We start from the raw sequence: 23,602 nt of genomic DNA on the forward strand, positions 1-23,602 counted from the left end.
CATTATGTAGGGTTACTTTATTTCCTCATAATACAGATTAACAGGAAAACAGCATTACTAACATATATAAATAGTATATATATATATATATATATATATATACTGTATGTAAGTGGTGTCGGGAGATTTAGGTGTATATTTTCCAAAAGAACATTAGTCTCATGATAAAATTGAATAAATACAGACGTTTGTTGTTGTTTTTTACTTTAACACTTAACTGACCAATTCTTTTTAAAGAGTTGTCATGTAATAATACTAACCCCCCTCTTATTTTAGCCTGTGAGGATATTAACAGGTTTTTTTTTAATTATAGAGGCACACATTTCCCCCAAAACATCCATTAAAGGAATGCCATGCTAATTTTAAATCCTCGCAGCAGGCACTGGCATCAACAGAAGAAAAGCGGATGAGTTTCTCTTTAACAGCTGTAATTTGTGTTTTCCAATCACCATGCTGATTTCTGCTCATTATACTCTGGTTTCACACCGGTAAGTGAGAAAAGTTTGGATTGATTGACTCTAATTAACTAAAAAATGTTCCAAGCCACGGATTTATTATCATGCTAGCTAGCCACAAATGTCAGAGACTTTCACAAATTATTATCCTGTTAAGATAAATATCTTTGGAATCAAATGAGTGTGAAAACACAAGGAACATGCATTGTTATACTGATGGGTTTGTTTGGCATGTTTTCGGCGGAGTTCCGCACCGAAGGATCACCTGGGCAAACACTGTTCCAGTGTATTGTTAAGCCGTACAGTATGACTGAGTGACAGATGCTGTAGTTGCCTCAACTTTAAAGGAACATACTCCCCGATAACTTTGCTGTAGTGTGTGAATTCTGTTGGGAATAAACAGCAGATAATGTTTAAAATGATTGCATCAAAATGAGAAAAAAAAAAACCAACAACATTCTGTGTGAGATAAAAGATATTAATGGTTACCAGGGCAGAACTGACTGGTGCTTTCTATGTTAACAGAAGTGCTGTTTCCTCTTGTGTTTTCCAGAACCTGGCAGCGTCTCCCTCATTGATATTTTAGACACAGTAGCACCTCTTTCTCTCTCGCCACTCACATTCTTTCCTTGACTCCATCAGCTCCATTGCTCAACTCTTCACTTTCTCATGAACAAAGGCAGGACAGTTGGAGTGGTCACCTCCATTTTCCAGTTTATTTTGTTGTTCGGGGGAGGGGGGGCGGGTTTTCTTCTTCTTCTTTTAAAAAAATCCTGAGGCAGAATTTTTGGTCAGCTACAGAACGTTGCTCTGACTCACTTGGCTTCACATCAACAATCACAAGTGATCGCTGGAGTGAATCCAAACGAAACGGGGCCCATCGCCTGCGTGGTGTTGCCAGGCTGAGAATCATGCTGCCTGTAAATCAGATTTCCCCAACATGTTTATTGAAAAACACTGTATATGCCTCCATACAAAACTATGGATAAAAGCACATAAAGTTTGAAAGAATACAACAGCACACTAAGCAAAGCCTTTCACTGTGTCTTCAAAACGACTCTGGCCTTTCATCTGCGTTTCCACAGTTCACCCTCTTTTAAAGTTGCAGCAGTTAGGTGCATGTGTCCACTCTGAGGCTCGCCTGCAGATAAATGTGATGACGTCTAGTTGTAGCTCTCTTTCATTTATTTAGGGGGATTGATTGGACGCTAGGAGCGTAGATTAATGCGTTGGGGCGGCTCTTTCTTTTGAGATATTGCCATATAGTCACTAAAGAATATGAGACAGACGGAACATTTTTCTCTTCAAGGTGCTCTCAGAGCTCGAGGGGCATCATTGCTTTATCAGCAGTCAATATGAGGCATCGCCTTAGTGTGCATACAGTATGTCACAAAACTATAGTACTACATGACATCTATACCTCTGTCTCTGCCCTTTCCTTGTATGTATATATATATATATAGTTGACACTGTAAGTAGCACTGATCTTTAATTGGATTAAATGATACAACCGCTCTTAGATGACAAAGTGGACCATGTTGCTGTCAATAAAGTGTGTTCAGGGTTGTGTTGACCATGCTGCCCCCTTCTGTCACCACTAGTAGGAGAGGCATCCAGCAAATCACCAAAATAACAGCGTCTCTATCAACCACACACAGACAGAAGAGCAGTCTTAAAGCACCAATAACAACACTAGAACGATAAAGAATGTCAATATCACGCTTTTTCAAGTCTTTCAAGACCTATATGACCACTGTTAATTAAATATTCTTTCCTTTAATATGATAAATACCAACAATCATTCAAACACTGATCCTTACTTCACCCTACACCCTTTTTAAACACTGAATTATTTTACCTAAAGCACCTAACAATGACTTTGCCGTCATTTCCATTCTGTTACATTTTTGCTGCCCATACAGTATATTTTATTTCCTTATTTAATCATGTTTTAATATATATATATTTTTTTTTAAATACTTCTTTTCCCCATCATGAGAATGTTAATTAATCTGCTCACATTTAGACAAAGTTCTGTTCGGCTCCATACACTTCCACACAACTTTTAAAAGTCTATATAGAGCAGACATTAGCGTCGTCTGCCATTAGTATGACATTGTACACAACATGATGAAACAAAAAAAATCAATTTTGCACAAGTACTAGATGTGATTCGGTTAAGATTCCAAATTGAAAACAGTGTTTCCCCGGGGTTCTTTAGAAAAGCCAGTGGATAGTGCACACACAACATCCTTTTGTGCACACTATTTACCCCTGGATTGCTTCAGGCTAATGTCTCAATAATTTTCACTCCTTTCTCAGGTCCTTCCCACAAAGGACTTAACTAATGATCCATGGACAAAATGAAGCATTTAAATTTATTCATTAATCATTCATCTCCAGCTCATTGAAAATGCTAAACTTCCACAAAATTAAGATTGAATATTGAAAAGTGATTGAGGGAGACAGCTCTCAGGGAATGTGGAGAGAGTGGAGTGGAGGAGCACACGGCGTGGTTACAAAAACAGCGTCTTCTCGCAGACAGTGGTCTTCATGGCCATGGTCAAGGTGGGCAAGGTGCACTAAGTGCTAGTTAAGGTCATAGGGTTTCACTAGTTGTAATTAGATCTCGGAATCTGGAGAAGCGTAGAATTTCTGTCAACACTGCCTGTAATTATTCTCTTTTCCAATTAATGGTGACATAGATTAATTATCTGATGAGGCAAAGCCAATTGCAATCATTCACCCAGCTAAAATTAGATCAGTCCTGACAGCAGCATGAAAGTCACCTGTTTCATTGTTATGGATTTGCTGCAAGTAAAGAGGGGGGGAATAGTGAAGCGTGCTAGGGTAAGTAAGTTGTCTGGTACAGGTGAATGTCCAATTACAGTGCCACGTGAAAGTGAGGGCATCTAGTCATCTCGATCCAGCAGCATCTGGACCGGCTTGTTTGTTCACCCCGACATCATGACTGGTAGTAGAGTCATCTGTCAAGGAATGCAGGAAGGCAGAGATGAGCTGGATTTCTTCTGACAACTCCTCCTGTTTGAATACGTGGCACACACACACACACACACACACACACACACACAGAAATAGAAAGAGCCTAATTAAGAAAGTGCAGTTTTTGTTAAAAGGCAATAAATGTCTGGGAGTCCGTGCACGTCCCACAGCTGTGAGAGGAAAGGTACCATCTTGTGCTTATTTTTATGTGGAAGGAAGAAGAAGGGGGCTCCTGGTGAACCATGTCCAGGTTCAGTGCTCTTCTGTTTTAAAAACCTCAGCATCCAGTTTTTCTATTAAACTGCCTGGCACTGTCAACCAGCTTGGGAATCTGAACCGGCCTAGCCATGCAGAAATTCTCTGACTAACAATTATATCAGAAACAGGATCTTGGATTACTGTCCCCTGGGACTGGGGCAGTGGGCGTCTGCTCCAATCATTACTGGCCATTCAACAAGGCTCTGCACTGCTCTCCGCTGTTAGCCATTGTCAATTATGCCATCCCTGGTGTAAACTCGAAGAACACAAAGCTGAACTGCCAGTTCTGGCAGGAGTGTAACAGGATGACAGCCCGCTTCCCCCTCCAACCCCCACCCACCCCACTCTACTCCACCCCCCAACCACTAACACCCACCCACCAACCCTAGGGTTCCCCCGGCCTTCCTCCCCTCAAGATACTTTTGAGCAAACTGCCACTTGGCTTCTGGATCTAGCACGCCGTAGCCGTGTAAGTGCTAACCTGACCTCGCTTATGTTCTGCCTGTGAGGTTAAGTGGATATGATGGATTAGTACAGGCCTCATCAGGATTCACCCCGGTTTAACTCCAGCTACATTTGGCATCCCTTCTGTTGATGTGTTCATTTATTTCTTATAAACTGATCGTGAACAATGTTTGTGCTCCCACTGAGTTGAAGGTGGAGAATTTCCTGCATGGAAAACAAAAGGCTTCTTTCCTGTCATTGTTGGTGACTCTCTATTACTGAGCACTACACCTTTACAACAATATTTAAGGTGAGACGTATACAAATCTAAAATGACTGTAGTTTGCAGGAAATCTTCGATTCCAATTCATGGAAAATGTGAGCAAAAACAAAAAAGTCGAGTTGATATTTTAGCGTCCTCTGCTTCCCGAAATGGCTCGTCCTCACTGTGGCAGAACAAACTGTTGGTGCACTCCTTCATGGATCACATTCAAGGTTCCCATATTTAGGTAATCATGCACATTGTGTGTTTACGCATGCTCATAACCTCATAAAGGTTTTCTTTTTTTTTTTAAACTCAAAATGGGGTCTGTGTGTGTGTGTGTGTAGACCCTGGGCCGGACTGCTCATGAGGAGCCTGTTTAAAGTGAATGCTGCCTGCTCTGATGGACCCAGTGCTGAGCTGTGACGGGTGACGGTGTGGTGCGCTTGAATACACCAGCTCTTTTGTCCTTCACACTCTGCAGCTCGATGATAGCTCCTCCCCCTTGTGCCCCACTCCTCCCTGCCTTGAGCTGTGATCTGCCGGGGCCTTTTGAGGCTGGGCTGCCGAGACATGGCTGCTCCTTGTAATGTCTGTAGCAGACCTATCAAAAAAACATGTCAGCCACCACAGGAGGAGGAACTGAGAGGGAAGCCACTTAATAGTATTTGCACTAGGTACTCCCTGGAAAACCTCTAATCGCATTTTTGAGCATATTTTGCCTCCAGCATGTGATAAAGTCAGAAAGAATATTTATATATTTTTTTCCTTTGGCGAACAACAAATTAAACAACCAAAACAAAGAAGGAAGTGTACAGAATCATAGCTGGCTATGAGGTTAGGATGCCCTGCGGTTATTAAAGAGGAAAAAAAAAAGTGATCCATATTATGGTTGCATGCTTCCCGGCTCCACTGTAATGCTGGACAGAACATTTCATAAAGATTCATCACTGTCCCTCTGTCCGCTTTGACCTCATCTCACGTCACAGCAGAGATTAGACACCGATTATCCTCTAATTGAAGATCCTTACTTCTCAACCTTGCAGAATAGGCTGCGACTCGTCTCCGAGGCAGACAGAAGGTTACTCTCTTCACCAAAAAAAAAAAAAGGAGCTGTAATACCGACATCGACCATGTGCATTTCACTCACTCTGAAATAGACGTTAAAGTCAAAAGGCTAACTCCCTAAAGAGAGAACAGGTTCAGACGTTAACGCAACGTGACTAAACACAATGTGTTGTGTGTGTGTGTGTATATAGAGTTATCTAGAAAGGCAGAGCTAAGCCAAGACATGGGGTCACTGCATAGGCACTCGCAAAGACACATCATCCATCACATCACGTCTGTGATCTCATGAGTGAATGTATAGACTGTAATGTAAGACTGGCATCTTTAACTCCACCATAGCACAGAGTCTCGGAGCCTCAGTAGGTGTGTGCTCGACTGCCATCGCCTTGCAAAGAAGACGTGAGGCAACTGCCGAGCCGGATGAGGCTCAAACTAAACTGAGTATAGCATGAAGTTACAGTCTTATGCAAAGGAGCATGCTCCCATCCGGCAGGAAACGTAGACAAGGATAAATGTCGAATAAAGGGCCTTTCAAATGAAAAGTGATGGCTTGTGCAGTTTCCTGCCTGTTTTACATGTATATGTACAAATACCTGGGCTGTTTTTATTTTCTGGTTGGTCTCTTGAGAGCGAGCCTGGCACCGATCCAGTTCAGCCCGGCTGTAGAGGTTGCGTTGTTTGAAGTATTTCACCAAAGCTTTGTGCATCCTCTTCTGCAACAAAGAGAGCTAGGGGGAGAGAAGGCAGAGAAAAGGAATTGGTAAGGCAGGAGAGGAAATTAATGGCAGTGTTCAAGAAGAATGATGGAGGGGAATAGAGAAAGCAGTCAATAGCCCATTCTGCAGTACACGGGCCTGACAGGAATTTCACAGTCTCTTGGTTTCTCTGCCCACTCGTGTGCACTCATCAGAATCCAGTCACATCTGGCTGCCAGGATGGGGGGTTAATTTTCTCTAAATGCTTCAGCAGTTTTGTTCTAGCCGAGGCAAACTCTGTGACTGCAAAGCTGATGAGTAAAATATTTCTACTTCACCCAGTTTAACTTTATACCAATCCCCTCAAGACATATTTTACACATACACACAGAGTCATGAACCCCCCACTGAAACCAGAAATTATTCCTAGTCTCTCGGAAAGACATGCTGCTTGCTTTATTATTTGAACACAGTTTCAAGCAAAGAGGTTTAAATTCTGATAGATGCCATTGCTTTTCTTCCCCCTCCATCTCTCCACTCTCCCTACAAAGCTTATCATTGCTCGGCAATGTGTTCCCCAGTGCATTGAAAACTAAAGCGAATTAGCTCAGTCATCAGCTCCTGAAGGAAAGACAATAACAAGAATGCTCTTTATGGTGCGCCCTGTTAAAAGCCAGGACATGAAAGCCTCCACATAAACAAAGCAACGCTTACATGTACAGTACATGCAAGAGCATTTCTATAAGCGGTGCACAACAAACAAACAAGTGCTATCAGATGATAGATAGACAGATTATGCTTTCTTTTCTTTTTTTTCAAAGAGAGAATTTTGCAAATGTTGGATTTTATACTTGTTGAATTTCGATGAATTTGGGTCCTTCATTGACCTCCTTTTATACTGGCTCAAAATATGACTCTACATTATTTTCAAATATTGCATCAGTCATATGAAGTGGGTCTTGATTGGCTAATTAATAAAGAGAGCATACTTGTTCCACTGCAAATATAAAAAGGTTCTGTATTTATGTAACTTTAGTTTATAAGTTGAATTATCTGCATCTGAATATTAATATACAGTGTGCTTATCCCAACATACATCATGCATTTACTGTGTGTTTGTGTCTAATGATGCTTTCCATTTCCTTCTATCAAGACATGTTTATGATGGACAGTAGCACTACGTGTGGCTTAAACATCATAGTGACACAAGTAGTGAGAGTGAAAAATAATTTCTGCTGAAAATTCCACAATGTAGAATATCATCCTGCTGGATTATTATTGCTGATATATTACTGTATTCAAAGCATGTTACTGTCTCACTGTTGGGCAGTTCAGTCCATACAGGTTCACCTGTTGTACCTGTACCTGCAATGTTACTTTCCACCACTGACTTAATATTGAACATTAAAAATGAGAATCAACTCCTGGTTGTGTCACAAAGGTTTGGGAAATGAAATGAAATGTGAAACTTGGTGACATTTCACATCACAGGACAGTAACAATATGGTAATAGTGTGATAGAGAGTAATATTATGGTAATGCAGGCTTATTTCTATAGTAATCACCAAGTCACAGCATGGCAGTGATCATGGGAAATGGAAATGACATGGCATTACTCTAATATTATCTCCATATTGCCACACTATTTACACTGTTATTGACAAACTGGAAATAGCGTTGGAAATAGAAATTACCATATTACTGCCTCCTTATTAAAAAAAAACAAAAAAACGATGACCATACTATTTTTAGAGTTTTATTATCTTTCATTATTTTATATGGTTTCTGTATCTCTTGAGACAAGGAAGAAAAATACCATAACCATAGAAATAATCATGTAATTGAATATGTAAGAATCATCTTTATCACATTTTATATCAGTATATTTTTATTTATTTTTATATATTTATATTTTATTTTGTATAGATTTAAATGATGAAAAATGACACATATCATCTCTGATCTATTAAATTATCCTAACAATGTTAACGGTGAGTTGTTAAGGGCGACCCTATTGTGTATTATGTGTATTAACCGAAAGATACACTCTATGTGCAAACATTATAAGGACACTTGGAAATTTAAAGAGGAAAGAAGAGCACTGGAATCCTCCCGTATAAATCAGATTAAATGCGATAGGCCTGCCTCAACGTTTTCACAAACATTGTTGATTATAAGCTTGTTAGAAAAAAAACAACTAAATTTAGGCATGAAACACTTGCCGAGAGGCTGCTGCTGTAGAAGTGTAGAGTTGAAACAAACAAAAATGGTGAAGGCTGAATCCAGAGTAAAAGAAAATCAGGCTTTGATCATGAGCGTGGAAAATCCTGTCCACAGGATTTTATTTTTGCATGCATTTCTCACTTGATAACATTCATGCAGTTAGATGAGGAATTGCTCAAGTAAAGGTATTAGCCATTTGGGGGGTGGGGGGTGGGGGAATAAATAAATAATATGTCTTTTTTTCACTGCAGGAGCAATGTGGCTTCTTTCTGGTGTTATGGTTGTCATGTGTGGATCTATTCCACTGAAACCATGTCAGAAACTATAAAGATTAGAGAATAAAATGCTGCTGAGGTGTCTCCCTCAGCTAGTCAACACCTCCGATGCTTTTGTTATTTGTCTCTTTAGTCTGATCTTAAACTGAATTTGCCTCTGAACCCTAACAACCGCAGTGGTGAGCAGAGGCACATTTGTAACACAACGATAATGAAACGTTTCACCTCTGATCACCTTAAAGAAACTATAATCAGAAAAAAAAATTAAAATTATGGCATGTGCATGTACCATCAACCACTTGCTTTACTCCCCTTGGTGGCAAAACTACATAGTTATCATTACATTATGTCACATCCATCATCCTCCTCCACTCAAGTTATCTAATCATTATTAGATTGCTGCAGTAACCTCCTCACTGGTCCCCAAGCTGAAACCCTCTTTAAATTACTGCCCATGCAAAGAAGAGTCATCTTGTGCTACGGAGAATAACATGGGGAAAAAGGTTATACTATGTGTACGAAATTTATTCAAATAAGACAATTAAATGACCATGTGTCATCAGATTTTGGGGACAAATGTTGGAGTTTTGGTCTGTTGCACCACCCACCACCTTTGACCGATGACACTTCAGGATACAGGACGCCAGCAGGGAGCAGGGAGCTGCTAAGATTTGGAATTGCTGAATGTTACTACACCTTCAAAAACATATCCATCAGAGGAGAATCAAGTGTTTGCAGTGGAAATATGTTAAAATATAGCCAGCTGAAGGCTAGTGTGGATACTTTTCTCGTTGAATTGGGAGTTAAAAAGGGGGAACATCAGCCAAGATTGGCTAATACTGTCACATATACTTTGTTGATGGATATTTAAAGTATGTTTTAAATGTTTTTACCGTCTCCATGTCTGGTTTCATGTGATGATTTTCCACTTCTGCTCTATAGCAAACTTTTATTGTCAATCTCTGTCTGTTGCTGACAAGTTAAAATGAAGCAAACAGGTTAAATTTTTATTAAAAAAATGAAATAAAACGGACAGTGGGACAATTACGTGTGTGTATGTGCATGAACACATTGTAAGGTCGGGTTTTGAAACAGGGGAGGCTCATTTCAGGTCCAGTTATTTATACATAAACTCTGCAAACGTACAACTAGAGTGGTAATTAAGTAAAACTGAAATGCTATAATAGTGTTTTTATTCACAGTGTATATGTACAAACAAAAATGAGCTATACAGCCTAGAGAATAACGCACAACGACCAGCTATCTGTCTACGGACTTCCATCCCAAAATCCACACCGGTGTATGTTTTCTGCAGCGCTGCCAATCAAAAACTGACTCCGCCTTTCAGACAGTTCCTCCAATCATCATGCAGAAGCCCAGCTTCTGTGCCCGCCCACTTCTCCACTGATTCCCAGAGAAGCTGAGCTTCAGTGGAAGTGATGTTTTCGACGCATTTGTCCAATCACTGTCAAGCCTTTACTGTGCTATCCCATAGAGAAGGTTTTAATGCGGAGGCTGCTACGGGAATACGAAAATCACGTAAGATGATTCTGCTGATTAGCTGATTCTGAACTAGTTCAGAAACACGTTCCAATCGTGTTCTAGTGCGCGCTTAGTTTTGAAATGGAAATACAACAAAGTACATATTTGACGGCTTTTTAGAGCAATCGCCCCGGTGTTTACATAGTTTGTACATACACTACATCGCCTTTGAAATAATCTACACATAGCAATGGTTATACATACATTACCTGTGTGTAATAATGAAAAGATCTATGCTCGTGGTTCTTGTTGCTAAGTGCTGATGCTGCCTCTTGTTTGGCCTCCATGAGAATCTTCTTAAGACCTTTGTACTCTGTTGCCAGCTGTTTGTTCTCCTTCAGTGCAATTTCCAGTGCTTCCTATACACACGCACACACACACATGAAATCAAAAAGTTTAAGTTCAACAGTGCCAGTAAACAACATGTTCACCGCAGCATCTAAATAACCATAGAAACGGCACATTATTATCATAACTACACTAGTGTCACTTAAGTTTGCTTTTTAATCTCAGCACCTGACTGCATTGATTACTGTGGTGCTAAAAACATGACTCAGCATCCTGCTGGGACTGAAAGAATATAGCTCATATTTATATTGACATTAACCCAGAGAGCATATTTACACTAACGTGCATCAATCACCCAATGATAATGATCTGATGTATCTGACTGGGGTATCATTACACGTCACTAGTGTACTAAAAAATGACAAGGGCTGGAAAAAGGCAGCTCCCACAGTGTGTGTAGTTTTTTAATAGAGGTTTGTTTAGGCTTACACTTGCATTCACTCCCAGAGACTGGGTCAAGACTGGGAGATTTATTCGCCAAATGAGTTTGCTGAAATCGTTTGAGTCTTTTACTCAAGATAAATGAAATAATGCATGCGTAAAATAAAGCTGTAATTCATTTATTAAACTTAAATCTCCTGGAAATGGCTGATTTATTGAATCAAAATAGTCAGAAACATTATACCATGCACAAATTATGCTATTTTGTTATATTGTGTCGTGATTTATAGTGAACTGGGTCACAATAGTTTCTCATCTTTAAAAAGTGGGAGAGGTTTGTAAAACATTGGTTCTGTGAAACAGTGAAATTCCAAGTTTATGACATAATGCATTTATTTTCCTTTGTGTCCATACTCTGTTGCATCTATCACGTCCGATAAGTTTCAACACAGTGTGACAAACACTAAATAGTCCGAGCACAATTGAAATCTGTTTGCTTCTCCCTCATCAGTAACACCAGTGATTGTTGGCCTGAACTCATGGCCCGGCCTTGGCTTTCAGCAAACACTGCTTAGGGGAATTATACAAAGGAAAATACAAATTAAATTAAATAAATGGCTGGTGCACACTGGTAGCTTTATATCGACCTTTATATAGTCCGACACAGCTACTTAAGAACAACTACTGAGGCAACATGATGTACAGTTCAGTTCTGAAACAGATAATGGATGAAACCACAGGACACTATAGTCATGAAGTCGCACATGTGCAAGTCTCAAGTCTTAACCTTCAAGTCTCAAGCAAGATCAAGACAAGTCGAGTCCCTGCTATGAATATAGAAGATAGTCCACATTTAGAAAGAGTTTTATCCGTAACAGAAACACTATATTACTCATACAATGTGAGGACTGCTTCAAAATAGAAGATATAATCAACATCAATAAAATGAAAATAAATTAAGTTACAGAGCCTAAAATGTAAATAATACTGACATTACATTCTACATTAAACCATGGAAATGCATTTCAAATATTAGGCTAAAAAAACTGATCATAACCAGCTTTTGACCCACCAAGAAATTTACCAGCATTAGATTAATGCAACCAACTGACTTCCTGTCTTATATTCATTTGTGGGAATTGAAGTGTCGAGTGTAATTCCACATATTGGTGTTGGTATCGCTCGGTTGCCAGGTTTGTCTGCAAGGCCACAAAAGCAGACACCCAATGTTTTCCGTGTTTCAAAAACAAATTGCAACGGTAACTCCTCAATGGATGAGAAAATGTAAATATTTCACTTAAGTCTTTTAAGACTTTTACTTAAAAAAACTAAAAATAACAAAAGTAACACAATACTAACATAGTGACAGCACACAAGCTATTTAGAACTCGCAGTACTTTTACCACTGACCTGCCATGTGTGCGTGCAGTACAATGTGCTGTTAATTAGACCGCTATAATAATAACCAGACACACATCAGCGATGGGCCGTTTTTGTCTGTGAAATCAAGCAAATAAATCACAGTGAGTATGTGTCTCTCTGCTTGTCCCCTCTTCATTTGAGCAGCGTTTCCCCGAGTAGTGGATATGTGATTGGTGAATATCTCAACACTACCTGCAGACATAATGAAGTGTGTCTCTGCAGTAAAACAGAACAGCACTAAAGTGATGAGTTTAACCCAGCAGAAAGAGGGGCTGTAAACATGACAAATGCCTGCTATTGATTTCAGGTTTAATTACTCCATGCAGCACTGACAAAGCCCATCTGACGCTGTTGTGAAGTGTAAATGGAACAAATTACACTTCATTGCCCATAAGAAACTGATTGCGTCTGCATTTTGCATTGTTTACTTTGTCCTCACCGAACGACAAGCCGTGATCAAATCAGAAAAAAAAAGAAAAAACAGATGCATGTATGAAACCAGATGTGTGTGGGTTTAAGCACTAAAATACCTTGTAATACCTTTTACCTATCAAATTAAAGGTCCAGTATATAAGAACTAGTGACATCTATTGATGAAAGTGAAGATCTTACACTCACCTCGGTGTCAGGTGTAACTACAGTTACTGTTGTTGTTTTACTACAGTTTTACTACAGTTTTCCAGAAACGATGTCATTCTTCTTTGTTTGCGTCGTAAGTTTCTGCTTCAAAAACGCTAAACGCACACTCTGGTTCTGGTTTGTCTGTTAAGGCTTCTGTAGAAACATGGTGGCGCAACATGGAGGCCTCCGTAATGAAGGCCCGTGCTGACAGTGCATACAAATAGGCTTATTGTAAGGCTAACAAACCCTATGTTTTATTTTAAAGGGATTATACACTTATACTTATGGGTATTATATTAAATTTTGGTTAAAATAAAAAAAACACACTTGACCTTAAAAAGTCTCCATCAGGCTGTTTGTGATACTAACCTGTATGAGTTTGTGTTTTAGGGAGGAGGAGAGGCATTTTAGTGTCAGGTCAGTGTCTTTACAGGAAGTCTCATATCTGAGTGTCTGGCCATTCTGCTTCATGCACTGCAGCATCTGAATGTGCTCTCTGCTTATTATGTTATGCTAATGCAGACATTATGTGTTCTTTATATCCGTGCCAATGACTAAAGTGACCAATTCCTCCACAACTTCGCACTCTGATCTCTGTATCCGGTGAGGAGCATTGTTGTTCTTTTTGTCATCTTATTTCATAGAGTGAAAAGACTAAACCCGTTTGTTTGCATGGCTAATTTTTATCCGGCTAATGGGAGTTGTCTATGAGGAAGACTTCTAATTCTTAAACTGTCTCACACCAACAACTTCTTTAAAGTTGCTGCACTTGGATGCATGGCGGCTTAAGCTCCATTGCCTTTTCTTGTTTTGAACTAATGCATTCTTGATCACCGTTTAATGAAACTATATACCACATGGCGATTTCACATTAGATAAGCCATGTGAAACCCCCATCAGCAAAGAGGCTCTGGCTGGGGCTGATAATCCTGCAGATGAAAACCTACAATAAACAGGGGCTTCTCTTACAAAAGGAGTATTCAAACACATGCCATTTTGTGCACAGAATGTTCACGCTTTCGGGAGAAAAAAGAGCCCATTTGTGACATTAATATCTATAAAAAAAGGAAATCCTGATTACATGCTTGTTTGATATTGTGAAATGTATCCATATGTTGGAAATCGCAATTGATAATGTTGGCCCACAGGTAACAAAACAGGCAAAGCCTCTCATCGCGACACGCATCATCAAATTCGTCCAGACAAAAGACTATAACAACAGTGAGTTGTCATTTGTGGGAAAAGCACTTAAACAAGATGGCCATGGCTTGTAATTTTAATTGCACACAGCTCTTTTCTCTGCATCTTAAGAGAAGTATTGTGACAAGCAATGTGCTGACACTAATCCACAAACAAATAAACAATGAGATGTGTTTTACAGCTTGCCTCTGACTCCACATTATATCACACACAAAAAAAGGCATGTATTCAACACAGGGTGTTCCACCGAAACCACATTTTCCTACCTTGGTTTCTTCCATTTGCTTTTTTCTTGCTCTAACGTGAGCAGTGTGTGTCTGCATGGATCGCTGTGTTTGTCGTTGGCAGTTATTAATATCAGACTGCAAGGTGCTCATTATGAGAGCAGCTGATTTGTTTTGGAAATCCACAGCATCAAACGCACTTCTGCGAGGAGAAATCAAACGTGTACAATGAGATTATGCCTCCAGAAATACAATTCCCCATTGTTGCCCTATATGTGAGACATTTATGTCAGAAACACCCTTTTAGATTAAAATGTAATACTTTAAATCAATAAAATGCTAAAAAAAAACAAAAAAAAAAAACATGTAGATATTTATTTTTGTTTTTAAAAAAATCTGTTAAATATTTACCAGTGACTCCATTTCATTTGCTCAATAAATAAAAAATCTTACTGAAGTTCTGCTATGATTTCTGGCATGCTTTCAACTATTTGTTCCATTTGTTCTGAAGCATCTTGGTATTCTTTGCTCCTCCTTATGAGGTCACTGATCCTCTCCTGAGTGTCGTCATATCTCTTTATAGTCGCAGCGTGTAAATCCTGTTAACAAAGAGCAGCATTAATACTGTGAAAGGCTGCACTCCTGATAAACAGCGAATGTGAATCGCTTGATGCAATAGAGTAAATGTGACGTATAGCGACTTGCTTCATGCGACCCTTACTTGTGCGGCTTTCAGGTGATCACGCCTGCGTTCTTTCTCCTCCTCGAGGTCGAGTAACGTGTTCCTGTGCTCGAGCTGGATCTTTTCCAAGATTTCTGTCTCTTTCCGTATTTTCTTAACAAACCAAAACAAGATCACACAGGCTAACAGACTATTTCACATATTATGGTTGGCTTTCGTTACAATCCTGTGTCGTTACCTTGATTTTCGTCTCTAGGGCTTCTGTTGCTGAAAGTGCGTCTTCAAAGTCTTTCTGAAGTTTTTGTCTGGAGAGGTCTGAGCTTCTTTTCTGTCGTTTCATTTCCTCCTTAATGTCTGCGCACTGACCCTGATGCAAAAAAAAAACAGCAACTCATGAACATGGTAAAAACAATTATGCGGGATTTAAAAATAAAGATGACAATGATGACACACATGCATTGAAACACCCTTTATGACACTGCTCTGTTTTTATTGATACTGAGCTTGTCTCCATGACAACACACTGTTGCCATAAACTTCTACAATCCACAGAAAATGAAAAAAAAAAAAGTTTGCAGCTTTCAATTGAAATCTATTTTTGCATTTCAGTTTTGCAGTGACTTTTTTTTTCCCTTCCCTGTTCTCAGAGTGACGAATCTGAAACACCTCATGAATTCACCTTCAGCAGCTCGAGCACAGTTATGTGACCTGTCAGGTCTTTCTTCAGGTCTTCAATCTCTTTCTGTGGAGCAAAAAAAAAAAAAATAAAAAGAGGCACCGTGTAACACCAGAGAAAGCAGCTAGTGTCTCACATTTTGTATTTTTAGAACATGTACAAACAGTATTCTGCCACTGACCCTGGCTCTCTGTTCCTCCAGGAAGGTGAGCTGCTCCTGCTGCTCCAGCTTAGCCTGAATGACACTGTGCTGGGCTACAATGCGGGTCACTTCCTCCTTGGCCTTTCCCCACTGCTCATCGCTGTCAGCGATTTTCTGGAGCATCTGCTTCGTCTCCGTGCACATCTGCGCCACTGCTTTCTCACTAACAATCACACAGTAAAGTGATGGTAAACACGTGGCCTACGACTGTACGTTTGTAGTAATATCTACTAACACCAAATTTAAAGAATACTGCAATAGTGCACCTCTCAAAAATCTGCATCTTGTAATGTTCAACTTTGCGGAGAGCTGCGGCAGCATTGCTTTTTGAATGGAGTTGCTCTTCTATGCAGGAAACCTCTGCTCCCCCATTAAGTTTCTGCGGATACCACAATGTTCAATAGACGCCACTGAGTGGACGCACTTCACTGTGAAAACACCTCACTGTGCCACGGATGGAAACATTATTAGCATGCACAACTCCACTGAGAGTCCCATCACAAGCGTTGCAGTTGCACGCTACGCTTTAACCAGTGAACTCTCGAGACACACGTACAGCACTGTATGTTAAGCAGAAAGGCGGCAGCAACATTACAAAGAGACGTACAGTAACTGTGCTTCTGAGACTTTTTTTTCATGCTACTGGGAACATACTTACAGATCTCTCGATATCTTCCCGCAGTGCAATTATTTTCTCTTTTAGTTTCTTATTCTTTTGGACCGTGTTCTCGATTTCAGGTTTCAGATGTAAAATCTGTAGTGAAAGAGAGAGGAAACGCGTTCATTTGATTGATTTTCACACAGCTGGGAGACAACTTTAAGGAAGGAATATAGAAAATATGAGTGACCCGCTCTTTTTCAGTTCTCTCAAGCTCCGTCATCTCTGGGATATGTTGCGTTACGGCTGCACACTTTTCCTCTGCGAGAGCGACGGTCTTCTCAGCAGTATCTATTTCACCACATACACCTTCCTCAAGCATCTTCAACTGGTTTAAGTCTTCCCTGGAAAGAAGAACGTTTAGATATTCATTTGTTAGGTGAATGTTAAGAATTACACGATATATGACCTCACAACCAACATGGTACACGGTATACAAACATGAATTTATGAGAATTTAGCTTTATGACCTGATCAAAACAGCATTGTTAAAACAATTCCAAATCCATTATTTATGGAAATTAGGACACCTACATCTTTTTGGATAGGCAGTTTAACAAATGGCTGGGTTGCTATGGATACATGCAGTAATATACTTTGGCTTGTGCACTGATACAGAACACTGATTAAACTGTCCTGGGTTGTTTTTTTTTGATATTAGCAGACACCTGCCAACCAAACAGAAACAAGTTGTTCTCTGTGGCCGTGACATACATTTAAATACAAACCCCTGTGATAACAATTGATGAGATGTTCAGTGACTGCGCTATGAGTTTGTCAGGATAAATACGTTTGTTAATTAGCACAAAAAAGATGTTTCCAAAATGTCACTACACATAAACTGGACAGAGGTCAGTCTACACGGTGTATTGTTAAGGTTTAGCCGCGGATGCCAGTTGCAGCGGAATATCCACCACCTCACACCTCCGTTCAGAGTGTGTTTCATGATACTTATCGTTCAAAGTCGAGACATGTTGAGTGTGAACATTCTGGGGTAATAAAAATGACTGTATTCTTATGTAACAGTAGAAATGATTATGTTGTGTTGTGTTATGTTATGATATATGTGTACTATGTGGACATGTGGAACTTTTGTATTCAGTTGCATGTTTCCCTGTTGTCCATTTTGTGGATGCTCCTGTGTATAATAAAGCTGTGTCTCATGTGTTACCTCCTCCCTTGCTGCTGTGATATGCCAGGGAACTTACTTTATATATTGTACCGTAATTATTTTTATGTATATATATATACATATATATATATATATATATATATATATATACTGTATACAGTAGATGCATTTGTCTGACATTAGTAGTGATTTTAATTGATGAAAGCTGTTCAGACATTTGATGAAAGATGTCTCCTGTCTACTCAGCTGTACTGCTCTGATAGTAAACCTGCTTTAAACCTGTTTTGGGTTTTCTTCTCACTACAGTTAGGACACATACTCACAGTCTGTCAGCCAGCTGATTCTTCATCACCATCAGTGCATGGTCCAATGATATCTTTTCATTGTTGGCGTCCTCTTCCATCTTTTTTAACTCCTTCTGGACCACGAGGAGATCACTTTGTGTTTCGGAGTAAACTTCGTCAGCCTTAACAAGGAAGGCAGGGGGTCACATAGGCTTATTTTTGAGGATTCACACTTGAACGTTAAAGCCATTGACTTGATCCAATGCCATTAAAGAACATCTAACAGGCTGGTTTTCTGATGAACAAGCATGAAGTTGACCCGTTGCCCGCCACTTCCACGGTATTTGCATGACAACATTAAGCTCAGATTACAGCCAAAGGTCATTAAATTTTGACAAATGTTGTGAAAAATTCAATAAATTTTAAGTGGAAAATCAAAATTAAATGTCAAGGAGTTATTAAATTAGTTAGGATTCACTGTCTGGGAACAATGGACGTCTGTGCCAAATTTAATGGCAGAGGCAGTCGGTTGTTAAATAAATATTAAATATCTATTCAAGGTGTTGAATAGAGTAGACAGTGGACATGACATGGTTACATTTCTAGTGCCATTGCACTTGTTGATAAAAAGAAAAAGAAAAAGTTATAAAAGAGCAAGATAATGCCAAGAAACTAGTTGAATGAAACTACACTAGAGTAGTCAAATTTCGGAAAAAAAAACAGAATTTGCATTTTAATTTTATATTAACCTTGTTTGGCATGACTAAAGATTACAATCCTGTACCACTAAATTCCAAAATAAACGCTGAAACTGACTCTGGTGGTATAACATGTTTAAAAAAAAAGCAAAGAGATTGAGTCCGATTAGAAGTTACCTCAGCTTGGGCAGTGTTGATTTCGTTTATGAGGTTCTTCTGGAGGTCCAGGTTTTCTTTCGCGATGGGAATTTGTTTTTTGGCAAAGTTGATGTCCTCATGTAAATGCCGGTTCAACATCTCCGTCTCTGATAGTTTCCCTTGGACCTGGTGAAGTTTTCCCTTTTCCAGTTTCAGCTTCAACTTCAGTTCAGAGACGTCTCTCGTGCAAGACTCTCGTGCTAGAAAAAATAGTGTGCAAAAAGTTTGTACTAGTCGTGGGGGGAAATAATTCACAAGAAACAGACCACCTTATAGTCCCTGACCTTTTTGGACAACTGAAGAATGCTCTTGCTGCTTCCACAGTGAAATACTGCCAACTTTCTTCTCCAAGAATGTTTTTCTCCTCTTCTCTCTGTGGAGGGCTTCTTCTGCGTTCTGACGATCAGCCTCCAGACGCTCGATCAGACACATAACCTCTCCAAGGACGTCATTTATTTTCTTCAATAGTGGCGATAATGTTGTACTTCCTAGAGGACGGAAAACTTAACAAGATTGGCAAACGGTATTTCAGTGTAATAAATAAACTGTCCTACAATAAAATGACCATCTACAAAGGAAAGGTTAAGAAAGTCCTCATCCATGGAATGTTATTTGCAAATCTATAGCGTACAATTTGTTATTACTGAGGTAAAATACGTGAGAGTAACCAGGATTCTATTATTGTCACAGCTACCACTACAAGAAATGAAACATTATCCAAAACCAGAGTTTTTCTACTTAATGTGCTGCTCTATTATCTGCATGAGCATTAGGGCCAGTGTTTGCTTTTCTATGGTAGAACGATAATTGAGAGAAAATCATTTGGAAATGACTGAAAAACATTATTTATGTACCTCGCGCACTAATTGCAAAGCCTTCGACAAACAACTCTGTAGTCATCACTGCCTCAGTGTCTGAGTCCCTGGGCTGAAATCTGTTAAAAAAGCATTTGAACTTGTGTCACGTCATTTTTTTGCTGTTAACAAATTACAGGAAATTAAAAAAAAAAAGAAGATATATTTCACCTTAAAGTTTTGCTGTATTGCTGCTTCTCCTGGTCCATGTGTGGTTGATATTTCCCACACTAGATCAAAACAAAAGTGTGTGGGGGGGGGGCATTTTATGGTTGATTTTCGCTCTTGTGTGGATGTTAATGCTCGATCACATCTGGTATCGCTTTACCTGTTGACACCAATTTTCCACAGCCATCTTAAGCTCGTGCATATGGTGAATAGCATTGTTGACATATGGCGAGGGACTGTTGAGCAAAGCACACGTGCGACGTCGACCAGAGCAAACGACTCCGAGATCTGCTTGATCTGGAGGAACAGAAATAAAACTTAGGAAACAATTGCTTTTCAGGGAGGAAATTAGAAGACAGCACTCCAGTTTGCCGTATGGCACAATTCTCCTGAAATATATTATTGAAGAAAAAAAAACCACACACACACACACACTCTCACAAATTATCCATCAATGGAAAAACATAAACCTGAATTTTCTTGGAGTAAATAATCAACCTACTTCATTAACTTTACTGTGAAAAGTAATTACAAAAATACATTCTTTGTTTCTTTCTTTCCCTTCTCTTAGATTCACTTTGCATAGGCTGTAATACGTTGGAAGCAACAGTGAAAGAGCAGGGAACGACAAAATTTGAGCATCTCAAGACAAACCCAAGGGCACATTTCTTGGTGGTGAAAGGACGCCATCTGGCTGCAAAAAAGGGAAAACATACAGCCGAGTGGTGCAGTTGAATCTACAGGATGCAAACAAATGCAAACTATTATGTGCACCTATTAACAATGACGAAATTGTAAAGTGGTCATTATTTTTATTTCAAATGATCACGCCTTGGCCAATAGGTAGGTGATCTGTGCTGTTATCTTGTCATGATAACGATTAACATGTTTAAAGACAACATCTTTTTGAGTCTTTATCATAGACAAGAAAGAAATGAGAGATTCAATAAAGATCCCTGGGCTGTTCATGTTGGACAGGGACTAAAATCTCCTCATCTTCATCTCCCACCTGGATAAACAGATTAGTGTTTATGAGGAGCATCCATTGGTTCCCTTGCACTGCTCTCCTTGAGTCTGCAAACCACATTGGTCGGGGAAAAAAATTGGCTTTTCATGCCAAGACAGTGACATTTAGTGTGGTCTGGCAGTCTTTACTGGGCAGCGTTACATGTGTGGGTAGTTTAATTTAATAATTTTAAAATGTAATCAATAATAATTGATGACAACAATATTTGTTACTCTGTTACAGAATTATGTTGTTGAAATGACTCAATGATGCATATGTATTGTTAACAGCTTCATAGTGCATAAATGCACTAAAATGACCGCATCGGCCTAATATCGGCATCGGTAGATAGTCGAGTTTGTGATATCCGTATGGGTATCGGACACAAAAAAGTGGTATGGTCCCAACCCTAGTAACAATTATATTTGATTCACAAAAACAGAAACTGTTCGCCTCTCTTCTCAATCAGCGACGAAACATGCTCATCAACTCACTGAGCTAATAAGACAAATATGCACTCTGATCAGTCAGGGAAGGGTAATTTAAAAACACTATGTTTGGATCTAGTTAAAGCTTTCCCACCTGATTTGACAGACACCACCATTATTCTCCATTAATTAGAAGAATGGCCCGTGCGTGAGCTGACTCAGACCAGCACGAGAGCAGAGTGAGGAGAAAGAAAAACTACAGGGACAAACCGGGAATAAAGGCCATCTGTTGCAGTGCAGTTTGAATGAATAACACCGCAGTGAAAGACCCAGGTGGAGGAACAAAGTTGGAGAAACAAAGTGTAAGGCAATACACCAGTGGCGGGCTGAATTAGCTCTATATAATGGCCGGGTGTATTGTAGCCACAGAGCAGGCCCATGTGAGTGTGAGGGCCAATCATCTCCCATTTATCCAGTGACATTAGAGATTAGAGTTACACGTCCTCTAATGCCATTCAGTATCATCGGCAGCAGTATAGTCCACTGTTTGGTGTCCATCATTTTTTGATTAACGAATGCATAAAACAACAACAACAACAACAACAACAAACCTTGAGCCGACAAACGGGGTCCTTATTCTGTTAGAATGTTTACACATTCACAGATTTGACTGGAGACTTTAAAATAGCTCAAATGAATAAATCATCACCTGAACTTATGCAAGGCACTCACCTGTTTGAAAGGAGACAAAGTCGTAATGGCGTGAGAGGACTTTGCACGTTTAAATAAATAAATACATAAATACAATTGTGGACAAACAGCAGGGACACACTAAGTTTATGTTTTTAATTATTTCCCTTATGGAAACAATTGGAACACTTATCATAGTTTCTTGCCTAAAGCTATGGTCTTGGTCTCCTTATTTTGGGGATTCATTTATTTAATTCCTTTATTCACTCATTCTTGCTCGTGCATGACATTTTGTGTGTTTCAAGGAGGTGCATAAATAACATTTTAATCAGCGTCATCACCACTACCATCACCATTAATAATAGTAATAACAATAATAATCATCATAATGATACTTTTCATAGGTTAATTCAGTTTGTTTGTTGACTTAAACTGGATTCTCTCTCAGAGTCAAACGTGACAGCTGAAGTCAATTTTTATCAACGAAAGTTAGTTATTAAATATCTTTAAAAAACAAACAAACAAACAAAACAAAAAAATAAATGAATTAACTAGTTCCATTTCTCACCTTGTTGACTCGGTCGTCCCTCCCTCGATGGATATCTGAGAGGTTCCACGTCGGGCATCGCTGCAGCTTTGCTGTTATTAATGATACAACCATCGACGGGGGGTCGTTGCCATGGCAGAAAGTGAAAGCACAGAAGAAGAAGAAGAAAATGGCTGTCTGTCAACTGACTTTTCCTCCTGCCATCTAACCGTCTGCCATTTTGAAACTATAGTTGTTAGTTGTCACCTCTGTGCGCTAACACCACAGCAGCAGCTTATCCTGTGACAAAAAGTTGCCTTTTGTTAAAGTTTCCTTTCACATGAATCAGCTGAAGTTTCTGTCAATCTTATGTGCTGGTTGCTAGGAAACAGTGGGCTGCGCTCCGAGAGAGTGAGACGCGTTCAAGAGCAACATTGAATGTTGGTGCTTTGTGTTGTAGTGGCTCAGTGAGTTGAGTCCTCGTCGTTTAATAAGACGATATGTACATTTAGAATAGAATAGAATAGAATAGAATAGAATAGAATGACAGTGGTGGTGTAACCAACATTATTGATACCACACAATCAAAACCAGATTCAAATAATACTTAAAGGTGCAGTATGTAAGAATCGTCGACATGTAGTGTCGAAGCTGCAGATTGCAACAAAAAGAGGAACAAATCAGGGAACTACGGGTGGCCTTCACATAACAGGAAGGATACAGTTATTCATCATTTGCATATCATACGTCCACTTCAAAATGCTGTTTTTTTCCATTTGAGCTGCTGTACAAACAGTGTGCGAAGGCTTGACATTCAAAGTGCAGGAGTTGAGGTCACAGTAATAATTTAAAAACACAGGCTAATAAGAGTCTAATTAGATCAGGTCAGACATTTGCAGATCAGTCTGGAGAGTGTCCCATGCAGAGGGAGCGGCAAAGCTGAACACTCCCCATTTCAGTTCTAACACGAGGAACAGAT

The 23,602-nt window shown here is 39.5% G+C and overlaps 1 protein-coding gene across 1 annotated transcript; it reads right to left on the bottom strand.

Moving 5' to 3' along the window:
* Window positions 1-2,476: 2,476 nt before the first annotated feature.
* LOC131466190 (coiled-coil domain-containing protein 178) lies at window positions 2,477-22,977 on the bottom strand. Its single transcript, XM_058639387.1, has 19 exons — window positions 22,666-22,977; window positions 20,134-20,270; window positions 19,977-20,035; window positions 19,806-19,885; window positions 19,236-19,439; window positions 18,931-19,151; window positions 18,095-18,237; window positions 16,830-16,983; window positions 16,640-16,735; window positions 16,248-16,360; window positions 15,961-16,144; window positions 15,783-15,845; window positions 15,342-15,470; window positions 15,143-15,256; window positions 14,875-15,020; window positions 14,464-14,623; window positions 10,435-10,584; window positions 6,084-6,218; window positions 2,477-3,497 (listed from the first exon to the last, which is right to left on the bottom strand). Exons 1-19 carry the CDS (start codon window positions 22,721-22,723, stop codon window positions 3,372-3,374), a joined length of 2,472 nt encoding a protein of 823 aa, XP_058495370.1. The 5' UTR covers window positions 22,724-22,977; the 3' UTR covers window positions 2,477-3,371.
* Window positions 22,978-23,602: the final 625 nt, after the last annotated feature.

Source organism: Solea solea, chromosome 1, assembly GCF_958295425.1.
Source record: "Solea solea chromosome 1, fSolSol10.1, whole genome shotgun sequence".
Classification (NCBI taxonomy): domain Eukaryota; kingdom Metazoa; phylum Chordata; class Actinopteri; order Pleuronectiformes; family Soleidae; genus Solea; species Solea solea.